Here is a 23,102-nt window from a genome sequence, read left to right as displayed (position 1 = left end):
TGAGTATCACAGCTGTCCATCTTCATGAGAACAGCTGTGACTGTTGTTACAACCTGAGAAAAATTGACCTGTTGGCTATACACATTCCTTCGTAGAACTGGGTGGGGTAGGTCACTGGGTCCTCAGCTGATTCTCTCCCTCTCCAGCTAGATGTAATTCTGCTCTAATTGCATGTGGCTCGTGGGCTCGGGTGCTGCTTGAGTATCTAAGGGGTGGAAGGTTGCCTCAAGGAGTGTCTCTGCTGGAGCAACTATGGGGAAGTGGTCATTAATCATCCATGCTGGGCTTAGGGTATTCGGTGATACGGGTGCTTCGATGTCACTTGCATCCTGTAAGGAAGCCGGACGAGCTCTGTTATCTAAGCTAGACGTGGGTGGAACCCTGCTTTTGGGCTGTCATTGGAAGCTCTAGCGGGGTGAGTAGACATTAGATCTCATTCCCCAAGGAACAGCTAAAACACCCTGAAACCTGGGTCTGCTGCATACAAACCACGACTGAGGGGCACGCTAGCACCATTATCTGAGTTGTTTTTTGCTTTTTGTTTTGTTTTTTTTTTAACAACTATTGCCTTTTTAGATAAATCAAGATATTACTAAAAAAAAAAACCATTTTAAACTTTGATTTGGCACCATCTGTATCAATTTTTAACTCTCCTCGGGCGAAGCCCACGGAGCTTCCATTAGGTCACAGGATAAGGGCTGAACAAAGCAGTTGTTTGTCTCGGTGATGCAAAGCAGGCAGCATCATGCTCACTGGTGAACCTTGTCAAAAGACTGGGCCACCACGTTGTAAATTTAGGGCACAGGGAAAATGGAGGAGCCACAGCACTGCCCCAATGGCAGGGACTTAGGGGCAGGAGGACTGCCTAATTGGGGGTGGTGGAGTCCCACACTGACAGCAGGTTACCTCTCCTAATGCCACATTTCCTCCCTAGGTGGAACTGGCGTGGCACAGCGCCCCCTGCTGGCAGGAGGCTCTACTGCGCAGCATCAACGCTCTGGGTGAGTCTCAGAATAGGAAAGCAGCAGGAGACCCCTACAGACCCCTTTCCGTCACTTCCAGTTGGACAGGGCAGGGGTCATCGGAAGTGGAGCCGACAGGCGCGCCAGGCCCTCTTTCCCAGAAGCGCTAAGTTTGCTCCTAGAGCGGAAAGTGGCTGAGGGTAAGGGGCGTGGCCTGGTCGGGCGGCGCTGATTGGACGAGCGCTTCCCGCTTTCCGTTGGCTCCCAGGAGACTGAGGAGGCGCCATAACACTCGACGGCCCTTGCCGGCGGAGGTGGTCGCCAGGTCCCGGGTGTCCTGGCTGCAGGTGGCGCAGGTCTACGGGAGACCGTGGTGAGGACACTTGGCGGCGTGGGTGACACTGACTGCGCCAGCCATCCGGGGCAGCGGTACAGGGAGGAGTTTGTGAGGTGCGAGGCTCCAGCGGCCTGGACTGTGGTAAAGAGCATGACCACGTGACTGGGCATGGAGTAGGGAGAGATCTTAGTGCTGAGGGAGTTGGGAAGCGCGAGGACCCAGGGCCCTAAGCATGCGCACTGTGTGTGCTGTGGACGGGGCGGGGCGGGGCGGGGCGGGGCGGGGCGGATAGGGTGCCAGGGCCTCAGGCTGGAAGCTTGAAGGTTTCCTCCCCCTGCACTCTGGCTTCTTGTACTGTGAATCTCTACTTCCAGTTTAAGGCTGCAGCCATGCCAGCTCTTCAGGCTGGACGAGGACCCAACCCCCTCCTCCAGCTTTGTCAAGACTGCATGGGCATGGGCAATGCCTGCTCACATGTGCAAGCTTCGTGCTCACGTGCTTGAGTGTTGGCTTAACTCTTGGGTCTTCTGCAACGTCACCTGTGTCTCCCTACTTCTGAGTGGCTCTGGGATCAGTTGTCCAATAATAATCAAGCCGTGCTGTTTACCTTTGTTTAGCTTTCCCTTTGACTTGCAAATGGTCGGCTTGCAAACGGTTGGCTTATTTGACAGGTAGCCCAAAAGAACTGGTTTTGGCTTTGTTGCAGTCAGCATTCATGCACTGTGCTGAGTGTTTATGTAACAGGGTTATCCTCCCCCACCCCCTTTTTAAAAAAAATCCATCTATATAAATATTAAAATTTCCTTTTCCTTGGTTGGCTCCTTTGTACAAAGGAAAACTAGAAAATAGAACCATCTGTCTAGCATAATCTATCTTTTGGCCGTAATTATTCTGTGCTGTGTGTAGATGGCTCAGAGCACTTTGAGGAAATTGCATTACTTCCAATTGTTTTAGTTGTGAAACATTATGACAGGGCTGCACTGACAGCTGTTGGCCCCAAGGAAACAGAGTACATTAGATCTCTACAATATATTTTAAGTGTTAACTGTTTAAAATCACATTTCAAATTGGAAATGAAATAAAATGTTACAGTTTTCAATTTAATTGATTACTTTAACTGCAGTAAAATGGAAAAGGGGGGATGTAAAGGAAGTTTTACGACTGTTGGCAAAATACCTATTCTGAATGTATTTACTATGGTTATTTGATTACTGGGTTGGTGATTTTTGAATGTACTAAAGAACTACCTAATTTATAAGTCAGTATATTTTATATATTCTCATTTACAATCACTGTTAAATATCCACTGTTTAGCAATCATTAGGATTGAAACAATATGTACTTTCAAAGTATGTTAAATGAATATATTTTCATAAAAACATGAATTTTAAAATATTTTCTGGCATATTGAATTTTCTTTAGTAATATAGTAATCTTAAACATGTCTAAGCAACTTGACATTTTTTAATGTTACTCTATTTTGTAGTATTGAGCTTACCCAATATCCTAATGGTTACTTGCTAGTTAACTGCTGCCAACAAAGATTTTCTTTGAGATAACAAGATGAAAGAGGCTCTATTAAAAGAAAGAAGAAAAGTTTATGATCTGGGAGAAGGGAACCTGGGGATAAAATGATTATGTGTCTGAGGCTAGCTCATAGAGAGGAAGCTCTGCCCCTTCCCAAAACTCTTTCACACTTCTATTTTATTAGCACAGACACAGATGTCCTTCATAGAGTGTAGATTGCTCTTGTGTGTATTTTAATTTTTCACGAGCTCTCTAGAGGGTCATCTCTGTCTTAATTTCACCTTTCTTTTTACCCTGTTTTGAACAGGGCCTTGTTCTTAGATAAGCTGATTAAACTACATGTTTAAATATTCAGTTGTATTCTGTGCACCTTGCTTCTGTTTACCTAATTTCTCCCAACCACACCAACAAGACAGGGTTTGTTTTTTCCTGGAAAAAAAAGACTGCAGATAGAGGCAGTGCTATAATAGTTGTTAAGTACTCATTTTGTACTTTTAGGTTTCTGTAAAATGTATAGCTAGAAATGGAACTACATGTTCTAGAACATATACATCATTTTTGCCTATCATCTCTTTTTTTTTCAAAGTACAATTATTGATACCCATCATTTTCTATTTTTCATATTATCATTCTCTTTAGTTTTTGCCATCCTAGTAAGTGTTGGGGTTGGTTGTTTTACTTAGAACTTCTGCTATAGAGATAATATCTTGTCCTTCTATTACCTACATTATTTTCAAGTTTCTCTTTTTCTGAATGACTTGTTCTTTTATCTTTTCACCTTCATGCTTTCTCCTTGATTCCTCAGTTCTTCAAAATTATTTTAATGTATGTCTTAGGAGCAAAACTAAACATCTTTATGATAAATATATATAATTTAAAGTATATGACAAATAATGTAAAAAGGGTTAAAAAACTATTGGTTTAAGAATATTGAATATCATGTTTTAAGATTTTAAAATTGTAAACACATTGAACACACGTTAAGATACATAAAATGTTTTCTCTTATAGGTGTCTGTCCTCTCCTATTCTTAAATGAAGTCAAAATGCCAGTGAGACCAGACCCCCAAGTATGTAGTTCCTAGACCACAAACAAGCATTTTAATCACTAAAACAACTTTTGTGTACTTATATGTATACCTGTTGGTATATTTTTAGCAAAAACAAACTTTGATGCTTTATGAAATACTCAAGAGTAATTTAAATATAGTTTCCTTTATTAAAATATTTTAAAGTATGTTATGAACATAAAATATCAAAAGCATTGATTTATTTACATGTGGTTTCAATATTGAAAATAGTCATTTACAGATTAACATACCTGGAAGCTCAGACCAAAGTTTTAAATTGTCTGATCCTTACATTTATATACATGCAGTTTACAACTAAGTCTGATCAGTGATCAGATTGCAATCTGAAAGCTTCCTTGTGTTGTTCTGTATAAAGGGGATAACAGGCTTGATAAAAGTCATACTAGGGTAATATTTAGGTTGAAATATAACTTTTAAAACTATAAAATTACCCTTTTGCAGTTTAATTTTTAAATATTGTGAAGGTTGTGCTTATATATGTTAGGATTTTGTCCTTGGATTAAATATAGTTTCTATAATGTGATTTTTTTCATTTAGTTTATGATTTTGAGTTGATAAAGTTTGTGATTTTTATTTGAATTGATAAAGATATAAATATAAATTAGCTTTTAATCAAATATTTTCTATCTGAAATTATTACTGAAGAAAATCAGTTATTTTGGATAGTGGTAAATTTTTTTTAAATATTTAATTTAAAAAAAAATATTTTATGAGCTAATTTGATTATTTTAATCAGAAACTATTCTTTGGTAGCTCAGTTGCATAAAGTGGCTGATTTTGATGGAATGCCTGTGCTAGTAAATATATCTCTCCAGCAGTTAGAAAAGTGTATTGATGATGCTTTGAGAAAAAACGACTTCAAGCCTTTGGTGACACTTTTACAAATTGATATTTGTGAAGATGTGAAGATTAAATGCAGCAAACAATTCCTCCGCAAGTTGGATGACTTAATATGCAGGGTAAATACTCATTTTTGTTTAATAGCTCCTAAAATTATTACATATGATTTTACTTTCTAGGAAGAAAGGCCCCATAGTCGAAAAATATAAGCAGAGAAAGCCTTGGACAAACTTGCTTCCGATGATTTAAATGTTTTATCAACATGTGCCTGTTATTTGAGGCATCTCAACACATTAAACTCTTGTTTCTAAAGTAAAATGTATAAAATTTGTGTTTCAAAGGCTACCATTATTAATCTGAGGGGAAAAAACTACCTATAAACAATTTATTTTTAGAGATCCCCCACCATATTTGTGGTGATACACACAATGCTTAGTAATTCCAAAAATAAAGCAAACACAAAACATTTCTGAAATTTTTATTTAAGAAGAGGTAACTACATACTAGTCCAGGTATCCAAGATTGTTGATAATTGATTAGTTGAATAAGAATTTGTAATCTATTTGTGGTAGCTCATGCCTGTAAGTCTAGTACGAGGGATGCTGAGGCATGGGGAATACCACAAGTTGTAGGCCTGTCTCAGTTACAGAATAAGACCCTGTCACCAAAATGAAGTCCTAACTTTAACCCTTTAAATCGGAAGGAGAAAACTGCTTTCATAAACTTTCTAGATTTTATGCAGGTGACTATTTGCAATTTGCCATTAGCTGGGTGGTTTGTGACAACTCACTTTATTAATCCCTTCTTCTCATCCTTTCCATTATACAGATGTTGAGAATGGCTCCCTTTTGGGATATATAAGACTTGTAAATTAATGCTGCTCCCAGAACAATGTTTATTCATTCCGCTCTACTTTTTATTTGCAGCAGTTTAAATATGTACATTTCATTTTTAGGAACTTCATAAAAAGGATATCCAAACTATTTCAAACATCTTGATATCTATTGGAAGATGTAGCAAGAATATCTTTATATTGGGACAAACTGGACTTCAAACCATGATAAAACAAGGATTAGTCCAAAAGATAAGTACATATTCATAGGAGAGAAAGATGATTAAGGTGCAGTTTCTATTAAGAAAAATAGTCCAATGACTAAAGGCAAACTTAGGCAATGAAGAACTTTTGAGAGTACATATTTTTATGATGTGGATATAAGGTAAAGGTTCAGAAGGACACTATGCAAGTTCCTTGACAACCATGTGAATTTAGGATCACAAGATGCCAGTGGGCCTTTATTTAAATGATTTTCTGTTGACTAGCTCATTTAGGGTGTTTACTGTCTGACACGTGTACACTACAATAAAAAACACTTATTTTTATATGTCTAATCACTTACATACAACCATCAGATGGTTATATGGGGCACATAGTAGGTACTCATATATGAATCAAATTAAAGTAAAATAATTCCAAAAATATCCAAATAATATAAATTGTCCTGATAATTTTAGCTGATTATAACAGGTATATCTGTAGTAGGAATTTAAAAAGGGAAATATAAGAGTCTTTGAAATGGAATTATTATTATCTCCACTCTTATTTTAAAAAGTAATGGAAAAAAAATAAAAAGTAATGGAATAAAGTTAAAAATACAAGACATTTTAAAATGTAAAATTGCTTTGATTATCAATACTGGTGTTTTCATTTTTAATGTCATCTTGTTTTTAGGTTCATTTACTAAAAATAAGTATATAAATTGTAAAAATAGAATTCAAATGAACTACTTTATGTATTCATTTTTTACATGGTTTCCTGGTTTGAAAATTCCAAGGAGATTATTCTGAGTCAGCGACAATCAAAAGATGAAGCTGTTATGAATATGATAGAAGACTTATTTGATCTTTTGATGGTAAAAACGACATTGACTGTTATAGAGTGTGTTTTTTATTAGAAAACCATTTGTTTTGGGTCTAAGAATCATAATAGACTGGCTAATAACTGGACTGGATCAATCTGTCCAGACAGAATAAAGCACTTAAGCTGGCTATATTAAATAGTTTGCTAATAAATTAAAGTTAAATAGTTATACTGTGAATTAAAATTTGTCATAATATCTTTTGTAATGATTTATAATAATAACTTATAAATGAAATATTTATCTTTTTAGGTCGTATATGACGTCAATGATGAAGGTAAAATACCTTATTTCCATCAAAACTACTTGCTAGGAACTTTTAGTATAAATTTTTAATACCTATAATCCTGTCCTAGGAACTCACGATCTAATTAAAGAATCAAAGTTTTCCTGTGAAGGACCAGCTAGTAAAATTTTAAACTATATAGGCCAAGAAGGAAAAATTGCAGACACTATTATTTTTATTTCAACAAATTTCAAAAATGATTTATGGATAGAATTGAGGATATATATTTGTATTATGGACTTGTTAATAAGGCAGAAAATAGTATCTTTGAATTTTACTTAGGGATCAAAGTTTGTTTTAAAATTTAACATGTTAAATTTTTTAAAACATGTTTATAATGATATTTTATATCATGTAGAAAAAGTCAGTGTTTGGCCTTCAGGAAAAGCCATCAGTTAAGGAACATTTTAAATGTCCATCACATGGAGGTAGTAACTGAATTCTGATGCTTTCTAAAATGTTTGCTGCTTCTGTCTGCTCTTCAGAATATCATTACCTAACAGTAATTACTTCCCCCTGAAAGTGATGTGGAAACTCCTTAACTACACAACAGGAATGACTTTTAATGTAGCAGTTTCCTTTTTACTAAAATCAATGCCCAAAAATATTACAGAAGCTCAAACTGGAGCTTGGGAAAAAAAAACATAATGCCCTCTGCATATTTGTGGGGGAATGGAGATCTTCATTATTTTTCTCCTTTGAGACAGGATCTCATATAGCCCAGGCCACTCCTTAGTATGAAGCTGAGAGGCCTTGGATTCCTGATCCTCTTGCTGCCACCTGCTGAGTGCTGGGATTAGAGGCATGTGTCCAAAATGTCTGACAGATATTTTTATGAACTCACTATGTCAGAAACAGACAAAATGCAGTGCTTTTCCAAAGTGTCAGATTTGTTGACTAACCATAAGTTCATAAAAGAACAATGACTACAGTGGCAGTGGTTTGCCAGATAATCAATCCACTTACTGTGGTAATGGTAATATAGAATGCAGTTCTTTTATTCCCATCTTAATTATTACTTACTATCATATCACCTAACACACAATAAACATATCTTTATCTGTGCATATGTGTTTTACAGAACAAATACAGCAGAATTCAAGAGGTTTTAGACCTGGGATGGCTGGTAGAAATGTAATAGGGTCTGTGTTGATAAGATAACCCAAACTACCACCAGGAAAAGACACTACTGTCTTAAAAACTGGCCATGGGAGACTTGAGATTGAGAGCAAAGATATGGGCAATTGCAGAGACAAAACCAGGACAGGGTTTAGAGAAGAAATCAGTGGGATTCAGGACCTGATTGGCTGAGCAAGTAGATTGGTGGACAGCAGTCAAACAGGCCACCCCAGCAGTGGGATGCTGAGCTAAAGCTCCACGGATAGCTGAGAGGTCTCTGTTGCTTGGTACTCGACCCATACGCCAGGCATCAGTTGTGGGGTCATTGCTATAGCAGTGCTAAGTTTATCTCACTTTATGGAAGCCAGGTGAGGTAGTTTTATTCACTTTCCTTGGTCTGGCTGGCTGATTTTCTTGTGTCTGCTTTCTCTGATATAATTTGAATATACCCATGTGCCTATGCAGTCTTGATTCACCTTGAAAAAGGTGTAGAGTTAGCCCCTTTATAATTCCAAGGAATAAGTCATGTATGGGTTACCCCCTAGGGTATGTTGCTGTATAGATGGTGCTACTCATGCATCTACCTAAGCAGTCAATCATCCTGTGTCCTCAAAATGGAGTTAAAAGCTGCTTATAAAATTCAGCCTGAAAAACCACCTTATAGTGTGGAATAACTTAGAGAGAAGGACATAGCCTGATGTCGACAGATTTGCTTAGTATGGGTAACGTGTATATCAGTGTGGTGATGGTGATCTTGTATGTTTGTCTTTCCATCACAATGTCACAGTTGGTTGAATAATAAATTCACAGTACAGTAGACTCATTGGCAGCAAACTGTAATTAATTCTGCTTTCCTAATATCCTTGGCCAAGGTAAATATAGACTCTTTTATCCCAATCTTTGTTACAAATACTTATACCCTGAGATAACATTGTACTCATCACACACATAAGCGCGCACGTGCGCGCGCGCACACACACACACACACACACACACACACACACACACACACACACACGGGGATGTTTATACATGTATAGGTTGCATAATGACTCAAAGGTGATAGCTGTAGCAAAATTTAAAGAGTTTCACAAAGTCCTGAGAGATCAAGTCTGGGAGACTTAAAGGGATTCAGAGTCTCTGTAGGAATGAGGTCATCAACCCAGACTGGAGGGCTACTGGGGATTTTGTGGCTGCCATAGACTACAGGAACAAGGTATGGTGAAGTTTATAGCAACAAGAGAAAATACCCAGGTAAAGATGAATGATTAGGTGGGCAGGAAAGGTGACAGTTTAATTAGGTCATGTCAAATTTGGGAACAGAGACAACAGGTCTCTGAGGCAACCAAGAAGGGGTTCCTTGTCAGTCCCTACACACACACACACACACACACACACACACACACACACACACACACACACACACACGGTGGTCAGATGACAGGTGGGTGGAGGTGTTCCCGTCAGAATATCAGGTGTCCTCTTCATTCAGTCCAGGAAAAGGAGTCTCACCCTCTCTTCAGTCTGCCATTTCCACTAAGTTCTCAGGCCTGGTTTTCCTGATATGATTTTAATACACCCATATAATCTACAGTCCAAATTTACTTGAATAAGTTTATAGAGTATCATCCTTCTGCTTTGGGGAATAAGTTATGTTTGTACCCTACGGCTGGCACTGGAAAGTGGTGTTTATGTGTCCACTAGGTGTAGAACCATCCTGACTCAAAATGGAATCAAATGCTGCTAGCAAAACAATCTCTCAGGGCAGGATGGATATGTTGTACAAAATGGTAGGGCACTATCTGATCTTAACAGTAGTGTTAATAAATGCCATTCAATAACACCAATTATCCAAACAATTTCACTGCCATTAAGAGTCATAAGCACTGTTCTGTCTTTTATTTTTTCCACAAAAGCTGTTTTTATTTGAGGCAAGAAGTCTGACCCTATAGGATTGGCGTTCTAAGCATTCAAATTTAAGTGTTAGTGGTGTGACTTGGGCTATAAATCTTGCTTCTCTTTGGTTGGGAAGGGTACTCATGTTAAAGACTTCCGGGTGGGAAGAAGAAAGACCAAGAAAGGCTGAAGAATCACCTCAGCCACTGGTACTGCCCTCCAGATTCTGTGTCAAACTAACAAACTCTCCTCATCTGGTCTGTAAGGTGCCATCCAGTTCAGAGGGACACAGGCCACAGAACACTTGCAAGGGCAGATGAGGCAGAAAGAACATGTGTTAAGTCACTTGGGGAGGAGCAGGGATCTGTCTGCCACAGCTTCAAACTTCTGCGTGGAAAGGGTAATCCTTGTGTTTGGCACAGCTCCACAAGGCACACACCCTCCAGTTCCTGTTGTAGCTGAGTAGAGTGGTCATGTCCTTGCTGCTCAGCTTAAAATCAAAGATCTTAAAGTTCTTAGCAGTGTGTGTTGGTGTCACAGCTTAGGGATCACTAACAAGTTCCTTTGGACGGGGAACCGGATCAGCACCTGGGCTGTAGTTTTATTGTATTTGGCTGCAATTGCCTTGATCCTGGGATCCTTCAGGAGAAAGGGGTCCTCAGGCTTGGCCCAGACCTGTGAGGAGGACCAAGAGGACTATATGCAGTCACCACAATACCTTTGCGATGACAGTACTCAGTCAGCTTCTCCTGAGTTAGGTATGGGTGGCACTTGATCTGGTTAATGGCAGGCTTATACTTTAAGCCAGGTTTGTTCAAGATCCTCTCAATCTGAAGAGGGGTGAAGTTGGAGACACCAATTGCTTTTACCAAACCTTCATCCACTAGCTGTTCCATAGCCATCCAAGTGTCCACAAAATTGGTGTCACTAGGAATCACGTTTCCTGATGCATCCAGTGGGAAATAGTCAGGCCCAGGCTTGAAGCCAGTTGGACAGTGAATAAGATAGAGGTCCAGGTTGTCCAGCTGCAGGTCACTCAGCATCTTCTGGCAGGCCCCTTTCACCGTGCTCTTGTGGAACGTGAACCACAGCTTGCTGCTGATGAAGAGATCTTGGTGCTTCGCCACCTGCTCCTTGAGCTTCTCCTGCTCCCACCTCCTCCTCATCCTGGTATACCCGGGTGCAGTCAATATGGCGATACCCCATGTCAATAGCAACCTTCACAGCTCACCTCAGTCACCTGGTCAGGAGGAGACTTCCAGGTGCCAGGCCCAGGGTGGGCATCTTGGCGCTGTTGTTGAGTTCCAGATGGCTAGCCATGATCGCTGCAGGTTACACCCATGGACTGGCAAATGTGCCTACTCAGTCTTGTAATTGGAAGTTTAATTCATTAACCAACATTCTTAACTCTAATAAAAGTTGATAACAATATTGAGGACAGCTCTTGTTGAGAATAATTTTTAGTTTGGCTTTGAGTTTGCCAGTGCTGGGCCATTTGTCTGCTGTGTGGTTGACAAGTTGAATTCTCAGGTGCTATTTGTGATTAAAAATATACATAGCTGATGGACTAAGATTATATTGAATGAAGTTCACCTTTGGTACTATGCCAGTAAATGGGATAGATTTTTTTTACAGAATTCTTGCTGAGAGCTGGTTCTGCATTACAAAATATTCAAAATTGTGTGCTGTAGTTGTCAGCTTTTGAGCTAATGGAACAACATTCTCAGTAGCAAGAGGATGCAGAACATGATACAGCCTGTTATCTTTCATTTATGGACAGCATATATTTTGTGCTAACTGACCAGGTGCAGGTTACTTTATTTCTTCTCTCTGGAGATGTTGTCATGATTGGTAGCAGAGGCTGGTGAATCACTTACAACTATTTACTGTTCTCAAAGTCAAAATGTGTTAAACAAATTAATTATCTAAATAACAGTTAATATTACCTTTTCATTGATTGTGTTTTTGCAATTAACAATTTAAATTCTCAGGAAAGAAATCCTAAGAGTGCTAGCATTATATTGAGCCCTCCTACTGTAAAGTAAATTATAGCTTTTCATCTGAGTTGTTTTAGTTGAGTATGGTCACTTTGAAATGCTGTAATTTGCTTTTGCAGTAGTCCCATTGCTAAAATTTTTCAATTTTGTTTTGAAATGCAATTTTCTCTGAATATATTTAGTATTGATGACCCATTTTTAAAATAGACTTTATTTTCTATACACTCGATCATGTTTTCTCCCCCATAAACTGCTCCCAGATCCACCCCATCTTTATGCTTTTCTTTTTCTCTTCCCCCCTTCTTCCTTCCCTCAAGAAAAATAATAATGCAAAACAAAAAGTTCCCCAAAACAAAACAATTCATGGGGTCCATTTTGTGTTAGGAACCTACTTCTGGGCATAGAGCCTGCCCTGGAGTGCTTAATAATATCCAATAACATTCATTGGGGAAAAAAAAAAACACACTTCCTAGCAGGTATCAACAGCAAATAACTAAGAGGTTTTGGCTGAAAGTCAAATCCTCAAGTCACTTAGAGATTCATGATGATAAGAAATGTTGATTTGTTATATAAAAGAATGTTTGAAGTATAACTAAAAATTAATGAGGACAGTTTATATAAATACCTCAGATAATAAATGATTGTCAAATATATTTAAAATTAACATGTCAACAATTTAACAATTTATTCAGGTAAAAACCAAGTATTGGAAAGTTTCATACCTCACATCTGTGCCCTGGTTATTGATTCAAGAGTGAATTTTTGCATTCAGCAAGAGGTAACTCTTTTTTCAGACCTAAAAATGAAAAAGTAAATGATAAAATGAAGTAACTTATCTTAGACTAAGTTTCTTAAGTTAATTTCATGGGGTATATTTCTGTTTCTGAGTAATTCATTGCTTGACAATGTAATTTTTAAATCTTCAATATCTATAACTGCATAGATTTATGAATGTATATCACTAATGTGAGAACCTATACTGCCAAGGTACTGAGAGTTTTCTAGAATGTAGATGCCAATATAGCATGTAGTTTTGTATATGTGCATGCATATGCATAACCATAAGAACAAAAACAGGTAACCTTGTGTTTGTTCCCTTAAGTCTTAGAAGAGTTATGCGTTTTTCACAGTGGGTGAGAAAGCATCAGTAAAGGAGTCATCCTGTGCTGAAGTGCACTTTAGACTAGGTGTTCCTCCTACATTGGACTTCCATTCCCTACTTAGAACTTTAAGTTCATGTCTATTTCTCTGAGTGCTTCTTAGAAAACAGTGACTCTTTTTTCTCTTTCAGGCTTTAAAAAAAATGAATTTGATGCTTGACAGAATACCTCAAGATGCCAACAAAATACTTTGTAATCAAGAAATATTAACTCTCATGTAATAATTTTAATAACTTATTCTGATAAATTGCTTAAGAATTGTAAGAAGCATGCCATCACAAATTTGCATTAAGTAATGGAATCTGACAAACTTATAAATTTTTATATAATACGATGTTTATATTTTCTTCAAAAGTCAGTTATACTAGCCAATTGTATTTTTTCCAAAACAGAATGGGCTTTCTATCTAATTGATATTAGTTTAGTACATAATTTCTTATTTTAATTCACAGGAGTAATATGGGAGAAAGGATTTTAGATGTAGGAGGTAAGTATGTCTTTCCAAGATTTGAAATCACTTTAAATTTATGAATGTTATATATACATTTGACAAAGTTACTAGATTTCATGTTACATTACCAGAATACACCAAAGGAATTACAATCTGTTTATTTAAACTAAAAGAAGAATTTTTAATTGATAAAAATAAAGAGATATATAGGAACAAATAATTTGTCCTGATAACAAAAATTAGATAAATGTAAGTGTGCCTACCTAGTGATAGTTAGGAATGATAGCTTAATGCTCCTATACATTGGAAATTCTTGTGCTGAAGTTTTTCTTAAATGACTTATTAAAATGATAATTTCTAATATTTTTGTAGTTGATGGACAATTTTTAAACAATGTATTTACCACAAAGAATTTGATTTTTCTTTAGATTCCTATGATTAAATTTTGATTTAGTGCCTTATATATAAAATGAAATATGACTTTAATATGTACTCTGATATAAATGTAAACATAACAAAATGTTATATGTTGTATAAATTGTTTTTCAATGTACAATTATAAAGAAATGGTAAAGTCTTAGATGATTCATGGGTTTTTTTTGACTTTTAAAAAAATGAGCAATTGAATAAGAAAATGTTTCTTATTTTTCATGTCTTACAAAATAGTTTTATTAAGTTTAGGCTCTTGACCTCTAAGCTGACTAATATTTTTTTAAGATTATGAATTACAGGTAGGCATTGTGGAAGCTTTGTGTAGAATGACTACCGAAAAACGGAGGCAGGAGCTGGCATATGAATGGTTTTCAATGGACTTTATTGCTAATGCATTTAAGAAAATTAAAGACTGTGAATTTGAAACAGTAAGTAGTATAAAAATAATGAGTCTAGTAAAGATTTTTGGTGTACTTTTTAATTTTAAAACCCTTTTTTGTTTTTGAAAACTAGGATTGCAGAATATTTCTCAACTTGGTAAACGGCATGCTGGGTGACAGAAGAAGGTAAGTGTGAAGCAGCGCGCAGCGAGTGTTGGTGAGGAAGTAGAGCGGAGCTCAGTGATGAGTGTTCGTGAGTACAGTTGTTATTACAGTGTGAGATATGTAGATATCTATCCAAGACAATATTTATGTAGCATACAGTATAAACTAGTGCACTGCTAACCTGAAATACTCCTGACGGCTTTATTCGGCTCTGTATTAAGAAGGAAAATGCATCTTATTTATTAGCTCATATTAATAACTAAGTGTCCTAATTTGGTTTACTCTGTATCAGAATCGTATGTATATAATTATATGGTGTTTAAGGAATGATAAAAATCTGGCCATACATCTACATACTGGAGTGAAAATATATAAATAACATAAGTAGAATTTTTAGTATTCAATATCAGAAACAAGCATGAAATGATAGAAAATATAAATTTCATCATTAAAATTTCTGTGTATGGATGTTTTTGCCCTCATGTATGTCTGGGCTTTATGTGCATGCAATCCTGAAATAACCATAAAAGAGTGTTGTATAACCTGGGACTGGAGTTAAAAGGTGGTAAGAAGCTATGAGGGTCTGGAAACTGAACTCAGCTGTCCTGGCAGGAACAGTAAATTCTCTTAACTGCTAAGCCATCTCTCCAGCCCAGAGCAACGGAGTACTGTAATACCTGGTCCCTGGGAGCGTTCTGAATAAGTTATGTTTGCTTTATTTACTGAGGAAGTAAAGGATATGGCTTAGGCCTAAATGCAGTGAGTCTTATTGCCTGCGTTTGAATCATAGACTCCCATCTAGTCTGTTCTGTACGTTATGTCATCTTAATCTTCAGTTCCCTTAGCTGTGTGATAGGAATACTGACACTTACTTATCACTTACGTTTGTTGTAGAGACTGACTAAAGTACTTTAAGTCGTATCTTACCACAAAATGGACTAAGAATTTAGCCACTTTTACTATCAACAATAATTCCTACCTACTTTTTACACATTCTAATACTGTGGGAACTTCCTTTGTATTAATATGTAAGTGTAATTAGGATTAGTTTTTCATATTTGAAATGATATTTTTAATTGGTATAATTACTTTAGTCAAAGTAGTAAGTAAATAGTATCCTTAGTGAACCTAAACAGATTTCTAAAAAAGTTTTGTTTAAAATAGTAATAGTATGGCCTGGCTTGGTATTTTTCTCCTATTACTTCAGATACTTGCAAGGTTCAACAGGAGTATTATGTTTGAGGCTAGCTCAGACACAACGGAGACCTCATCTCCAAGATGGAATTAAAGAGATTATTTAAAAATTTTATAAGAATCAACTTCTTGATTCTAGACACTGTTTTGTAATATAACTTGAACAAGTTAATTCTTGGAAAGCTGATTTAATTTTTTCCTAAATTGTTTGTGTTTTAGGGTCTTTACATTTCCTTGCTTGTCAGCATTTCTTGGTAAATATGAGGTAAGTTTTAAATTTGTACAAACCTCAATTATTGGATAATTTTTATATAAAAGTTAAGTGGATTGTGGACTACAATGTTTTAAAATATTAAAGTACTAGACTTAGATGATGGTACAGCTAACTACTCCTGTCCTTACAGTGACAGCAGGAAAAATGGACTAGCTCATCTCAGCAGAGAGGGAGCAGAGCAAGGCTGTCATTCTTTGCCTTCCTCCTCCATTAAAGGCATCATTGATGACAGTCACTCATGAGTGTATTCAGACTGTTTTCAGGCTTTGTTAGCACTTAAAATGGTTTTTGATTTCTGGATCTAATTTCTATGTAAAGCACTTAAGTAGCATTTCATTGTTCTAAATTATCTAAATGCTAGACATTTAGGCTGTCTTCATCTACTTACACTTATCTCTTGAAAGCATCAAGGGGATGTTCTACTTTATGGGTGTTGCTGATTTCTAGAATAAAAAAATAATAGTTCAGTTATGACTATAACTTGGTGATAATTTTCCACGTTTTATAAGCATAATTTAAACTGGTTTTATATATTATTTTAGCTGCAGATACCATCAGATGAAAAACTTGAGGAATTCTGGATTGATTTTAATCTCGGGAGCCACACTCTGTCATTCTACATTGCTGGAGATGATGATGTAAGCTCTCACCACTTTGTGTCACTGTATAAACACATGTGAAGGACATTCTTTAATTGACTTTTCAGAATACATGTTTATATACTTTTTAAAGTCATTCTTTTGATAGATTTTAATATTAGCTTTTACTTTAAGGTTGTATATGTTATCCATGCTAATTAAAATGAAACTTCTTTGATTTTTTATATTAGTGAAATGAGTGCTAAATTTTAATACTAATTTTAGAATAAACCTTTCAGAAATAAATATTAGCAAAATTTAAATGTATTGGTCACATGAACAAAATGAATCAACAGTAGAAGAGACAGCATGAAGGTTGCTCAGTGGTACAGTGCTTAGCTTGTGGGAGGTCCCTGGACATTCAGACACTCAGTGAGAGGTAACATTGAAGCGAATGGTTTTATTCAGGCTTGAAACCTCCTGGGAAGATGTGAGGGAATTGTAGACGTGAATTTTAGTTTTATATGGTATCATAGTCATGTGTAGACCTTCCAAGGTGGAATATTTCTTGTTGTCCTGTTTGTTAACTGAGGAAAGATATTGAAGCTGTTACTTCCTAGCTATCACTTCATATTTGGTATGGCATCATACATCTGGCTTGAATTATGAAATCACTACCAGATTCTGACAGAGTTGATCACCACTTAACTAATCTTGTTGTGGTTGCTGATATTATAAGGAGACTCTTGACCTTTTAAATCAGGAATAAATATATACACAAGGTCTTTTTTCCCCTTAAATTTAAGGATCACCAATGGGAAGCTGTCACTGTGCCTGAAGAAAAAGTTGATATGTACAACATTGAAGGTACCAAACTTGAAGCTCATCTTTCTCTAATTCTCTTTTTATTTCCTGTCATAACAAGACATCTGTAGATACTCACACACCCCACTTTTCTTTGTCTAAAAGCCGCAATATTTGGTCTGACCAGTCTAATGTCAGTGTTTTCAAGGTCCTTACATTTCCATCCCATTTGTTTTATTAAATTTTAGCTTCTCATATCTCCATTCCTGTAATAGAGGTTACCTAACACTGCTGACAAAATTATAAAATCTAGCAGACTAGTAAAAAGGCCATAATAAGTAAAGGTATATGTTAATCACTTAAGAGGGCATATATCTCATCATATTTTACATTTGCATTTGAGTTCTTTTCCTACATGAGTTTTCTGGCTGTGTGCTCTCCTCTGTAGAATATCTGTGTAAACACTTTTTCATCTTTTGCTGACCTGTCTTTTCACTTTGGAAGTTGTTGTGTATTCTAGAATACCAATTCTCTGATAGATACATTTCATGAACATATTCTTGGTCTATGTCTTGCTTTATATAATTTTGGAGGGTAGATCAAAGAAAAGCCCTTAAATTTGAAGTCTAGTTAATTAGATATTTTCATTATGTTTTGTTTTTTTCCTGTGTAATTGTTGCTTTGTATGACCTAAGAAATCTGTCATTCAGTCACAGAGGCTTTCTGTTTTGGCTTTGGCTTTTGTGTTTTAATATGTGAATGAAATCCAGTTAATTTTTGTCTGGGTTGACAGAAATTGTAGGAGAACTTTAATTCATAGAGGTCCAGTTCTTCTTTATTTGTGTCCTTCTGTAAACAATGTTTTATATTTTTCATTATGTCTTATAGACACTTTGATAAATTTATTCTCAAATATTTCCTTTTGCCTTTTATGATGATAAACAATATTCAATTTCATTTTTAGGTATTTTCTACTGGTATCCTACAACCTTGCCAAGTTAACTGTTTAGTTCTCATCACTGTGTACATTCCTGAGAGTGTTCCAGCAGTCAGTCATGCTTTTAAATAATGATAGTTTTATTATGGACTTTTCTTCTCCTTTTCTTTCCCTATTTCTTCTTTATGAAATGGAGAAAGCTTCTAACACAATTATGAATAGAGGTTATAAAAAGTGGATTTCTTGTAGACTACTTAAATGTGCCTTGGGGAAAGGTGGTGCATTACTGTAAAAGTGCTGTGTTAGCTAAGTGGCCTGGCGGACACCCTTCATCAGGCAGAGCAGGCAAATGATACTTCATGTGCCTTTGCATATAAAAGCATCATCGGTAATTGAAGTTAGTCAACACCCATCCTTCCAATCATCTCTGTATTTGCTCATTTAAAACTATCTCTTCTGCTACTTGATCCCTAGACAGTCAATGTTGCTTCCTTCAAAAGAGATAAATAGGTGTGTGTTTATCTAGAATTTATATAAATAGAATACTATGCTATGTAACAATTTTCTGGTTATGTTATTTCAAATTTATTTTAGCTACTCGATGTGGCATGTATCAAGTTTCTTTTTATTGCTGGGTTAGTATTCCTTCAAATGGCTATACCTTAATTAATCTATGCCCAGGGAACTTTTGGGTATTTGGAGTGTTCCAAATTTTAGCTGCTGCTGTAAATATTAATGTATAATCTGTATATCTATGCTTTACTTCTCTTTGGCCAATTACTAGGGGGTGCAGTGCTTGTCTCATACCCAAGGTATATGCTTATCAATTCAACTTTAGAAACTTCCAACGTGTTGGCTAAAATCTCACCAGTTTAGGTGTTTAACCTTAGTGTATAAGAGGTTCAATTTCTGTGCCAGCAAGATGGTTCAGTGACTAAAGATACTTGTTGCCAAATGAGTTTGGTTCTGCAGGACCTACATGATGGAAAGAGAAAGCCCACCGTTGGGAATTGTCTTCTGACCTCTATGTATATGCTCTGCATTTGTGCTGACATACCCCCACATGCATTTATCTGTACACACAGAGACTAAAATCTCATAGCTTTCTTAAGGAAATAATTTCAATTTTATTGAATCCTAACTTCTCTGCAATAAGAACTATCATTGAATTACTAAGAGTAATTTAGAGAACAAACTTTTCATCTAGTTTCTGATGTCAGCAAAAAAATTCATATTTCTCCTCATTAAGTAGTTTATACTGTCTTGGTCTGCTTCCTGTTAACAAAATACCTGTGACTGAATTAATATGTAGCAAGAAAAAGTTAAAGTTGATTTTGGTTTGTAGTGGTAGAACCTGGGAGCCTCATGATCAAATTACTAGTGTACTCATTTAACCCCTGGCAAAGGGGCTTCATGGTAAGAAACAGAAGAGGTCATTTGGGAAGTAATTTTGAAGAACCTGAGCTCACCTTTATAATAACCTTCTTTAGCAGCTCCATAAAAGTTGAGAAGACATTAATCTGTTTATGAGCCAGATATTTGCCACTAATTATTCAGCATTGCCAAAATGAGGAATTTTCAACTTGAGTTATTACTGACAGTGAACCACCATATTCATACCATACAACATTTTGGCGGTTTTTCATTTGTGTCTTAAACCACTAAATATATTTCACAGAATTACCTCTTGAAATTGTCTGTTTTTATTTACCTGAATTGCCTTTAGCCTTTTTCTAAAGTCACTACTTTTATTAATACCAGTGATAGATACATTGGTATTTATTTCCTGTCAAGTCACTTTATTATTGACATTGTATTTAGAGTTATAGAAGTTCTGAGTAATTCTCCACCAAAAAGAGAGAATTCTCCATACAGAGAGAGAGAGAGTTAGGGACTTAGGACTCTGTATGGGCTATGGTGGTTCATGTTGCTTTTTAATTTCTGTAAATTTATCCCAAAGAGGTGGTTATTTTAATTTTTTGACTATGAACCTTTTGGGTTTCTGTCTTAACCTGAGAGGCTATGGCATCTACAGTTGTACTTTGTAGAGAAAATTCTAGCTCAGCTCACCAGGCATTCAGTTCAAAATCTAGCTTATATTGTAAGTGGGGAAATGACTGTACTTAGGACTGGCCTGTTTCAAGAGGCATTTTATATTGAGGCCAGTTAGGCAATTTGAGAGTCAACTCTTTCAATAATTAAAATATTTAAATGATGCTTAATAATTGTATATAATTAGGAGGTACAGCATATTTCTGCACGTGCGTATAGTAAGTCCTAGTCAGAGAAATCAGGTAAGAAAAGCTTAGTAGGAGAACTCAATACCTTTTCATCCATCTCCTTGTACTGCCTAGAGAATAAAGTCCACAGTTCTTTAAAATGTATATTTACTATTTACTAACTGTGAATCAATTTTGAAAGAAAAGTTAATATAGTTTCTTTTCTCATTAATTTCTTTCCTTGTTATATTCTGCTGTATATCTCTAAAGTTTTACTGTCAAGATACTTAATTTCTCTAATTAAAATTTCTCTCTGTGTATGTCTTTACATTTTCTACATATTGGACATTGGTGACTACAATTTATTTTTTTTAATTTCTCAGCTGAGCTCCAAATGTACAGAGAGTACTACTGTTCTCATAATCATATCCTAAAGAGTACCGTCTTTATTTTCTGACTAATGGTGTATGATGAAAACTGCTTGGTTAACCCCAGTAAGGAAGCTATTTTTGCTTTAAAACTTGAAAAATCTCTTCTTTGACTAATTCTATTGCACGTTTAATTGTAGCAGAAGGTAGGTGGGGGGGCACATGTGAGAGGCATGGTGTATGTGGAAGTCAAGAGGACAACTTGGGAGTTGTTTTTTTTTTTTTTTTCTTTCCACCATGTGGGTGCTGATGCCTTTTTGTTTCAAGGTCATCAGGGTTTGGCAGCAAGCATCATTACCCTCTGGTCTAATGTAACCAGGCCAAAAGCCATTCTTGGCTGTTTCCTCTCCTCATCCCTCTTCCTTGTATTCCTACTTCTCATGTATTTTGTATTTGTCCTCTCTCTTCATTCCCTGTTCACCATGACATGGTGATTAATGAGAAAACTAAATATCGGTTTATTTTATATAGAGATTACAAAATCATTTTAAGTGATTTTGTAGGTAAAGCACATTATTACATTCATACTGGAATCAAATAATGAAATCTTGATATGTTATTAAAACCTAACATATTGATACCTGAGTGAGGAACTAAATAAGATGTTTCTTAATTTTAGTAAGATTACTAATTTAAAAAAGCAAAGTAAATGATAGTTCAAGACATCAGAGCAAACACCAGAAACCTCATCAAAGAAATTGATAAAGTACAACAAATATCTATGTATTGCTCTATAGATGGTCATAACTCACAATAGACAAGTCTTTGTACAAAGAATTATCCAAAATTATAATTCTAATGCTGTAGGTTTGAGGTGGAAGAAAACACTTCATTTAATAGATACTCATAAGTGACAGAAAAATACAGTTCAGAAGCATGAAACAATTATTAGTAAAATCCCATAAAGATTTATTAACCTATGGATAATCTTTAAAGTCCTATGAGCTTTTGCCTCTGAAATATGAAATTTTAAGATTAGCTCACATGACTTGTTTAAATTCTTAGTTGTATTGTTGTAGTAAGAAATAGAGCAGCACTCTTATTAGTTACCAATTCTTAGTACCACCAAAGGCCATTACTGTGGCAAATCCCATATATGTACACTAGAAAGACATTTCCTATTTGGGCAAACCTTATAAGAATTTTTTTTTTATTAACTTGAGTATTTCTTATATACATTTCGAGTGTTATTCCCTTTCCCGGTTTCCGGGCAAACATCCCCCTCCCCCCTCCACTTCCTTATGGGTGTTCCCCTCCCAACCCTCCCCCCATTGCCGCCCTCCCCCCATAGACTAGTTCACTGGGGGTTCAGTCTTAGCAGGACCCAGGGCTTCCCCTTCCACTGGCGCTCTTACTAGGATATTCATTGCTACCTATGGGGTCAGAGTCCAGGGTCAGTCCATGTATAGTCTTTAGGTAGTGGCTTAGTCCCTGGAAGCTCTGGTTGCTTGGCATTGTTGTACTTTTGGGGTCTCGAGCCCCTTCAAGCTCTTCCAGTTCTTTCTCTGATTCCTTCAATAGGGGACCTATTCTCAGTTCAGTGGTTTGCTGCTGGCATTCGCCTCTATATTTGCTGTATTCTGGCTGTGTCTCTCAGGAGCGATCTACATCCGGCTCCTGTCGGTCTGCACTTCTTTGCTTCATCCATCTTGTCTAATTGGGTGGCTGTATATGTATGGGCCACATGTGCGGCAGGCTCTGAATGGGTGTTCCTTAAGTCTCTGTTTTAATCTTTGCCTCTCCCTTCCCTGCCAAGGGTATTCTTTTTCCTCATTTAAAGAAGGAGTGAAGCATTCACATTTTGATCATCCGTCTTGAGTTTCGTTTGTTCTAGGGATCTAGGGTAATTCAAGCATTTGGGCTAATAGCCACTTATCAATGAGTGCATACCATGTATGTCTTTCTGTGATTGGGTTAGCTCACTCAGGATGATATTTTCCAGTTCCAACCATTTGCCTACGAATTTCATAAACTCGTTGTTTTTGATAGCTGAGTAATATTCCATTGTGTAGATGTACCACATTTTCTGTATCCATTCCTCTGTTGAAGGGCATCTGGGTTCTTTCCAGTTTCTGGCTATTATAAATAAGGCTGCGATGAACATAGTGGA

At 36.4% G+C, this 23,102-nt stretch overlaps 1 protein-coding gene and 1 pseudogene across 9 annotated transcripts in view; one reads left to right on the top strand and one right to left on the bottom strand.

The window, feature by feature from the left end:
• The first annotated feature begins 1,193 nt into the window (after positions 1 to 1,193).
• Positions 1,194 to 23,102, top strand: part of Sycp2 (synaptonemal complex protein 2) — a 62,484-nt gene continuing 40,575 nt past the window's right edge. For 2 of the 9 annotated variants that reach the window (XM_063284684.1, XM_063284678.1), the window contains exons 1-14: positions 1,194 to 1,335; positions 3,837 to 3,895; positions 4,732 to 4,875; positions 5,712 to 5,842; positions 6,564 to 6,666; positions 6,925 to 6,949; positions 12,663 to 12,748; positions 13,262 to 13,347; positions 13,583 to 13,617; positions 14,299 to 14,441; positions 14,527 to 14,579; positions 15,972 to 16,017; positions 16,569 to 16,664; positions 17,411 to 17,471. In XM_063284684.1, the coding sequence (XP_063140754.1) occupies positions 3,872 to 3,895; positions 4,732 to 4,875; positions 5,712 to 5,842; positions 6,564 to 6,666; positions 6,925 to 6,949; positions 12,663 to 12,748; positions 13,262 to 13,347; positions 13,583 to 13,617; positions 14,299 to 14,441; positions 14,527 to 14,579; positions 15,972 to 16,017; positions 16,569 to 16,664; positions 17,411 to 17,471 (1,033 nt within the window). In that variant the 5' untranslated portion in view covers positions 1,194 to 1,335; positions 3,837 to 3,871. The other 7 variants (XM_063284681.1, NM_130735.1, XM_063284679.1 and 4 more) reach the window with 7 other exon arrangements.
• Akr1b1-ps3 (aldo-keto reductase family 1, member B1 (aldose reductase), pseudogene 3) lies at positions 9,986 to 11,331 on the bottom strand (annotated as a pseudogene).

The sequence above is a fragment of the Rattus norvegicus genome, chromosome 3, assembly GCF_036323735.1.
Source record: "Rattus norvegicus strain BN/NHsdMcwi chromosome 3, GRCr8, whole genome shotgun sequence".
In the NCBI taxonomy this organism is placed as follows: domain Eukaryota; kingdom Metazoa; phylum Chordata; class Mammalia; order Rodentia; family Muridae; genus Rattus; species Rattus norvegicus.
The sequence above is the reverse complement of the archived record's forward strand: the minus strand, read 5'-3'. Positions and strand labels throughout refer to the sequence as shown.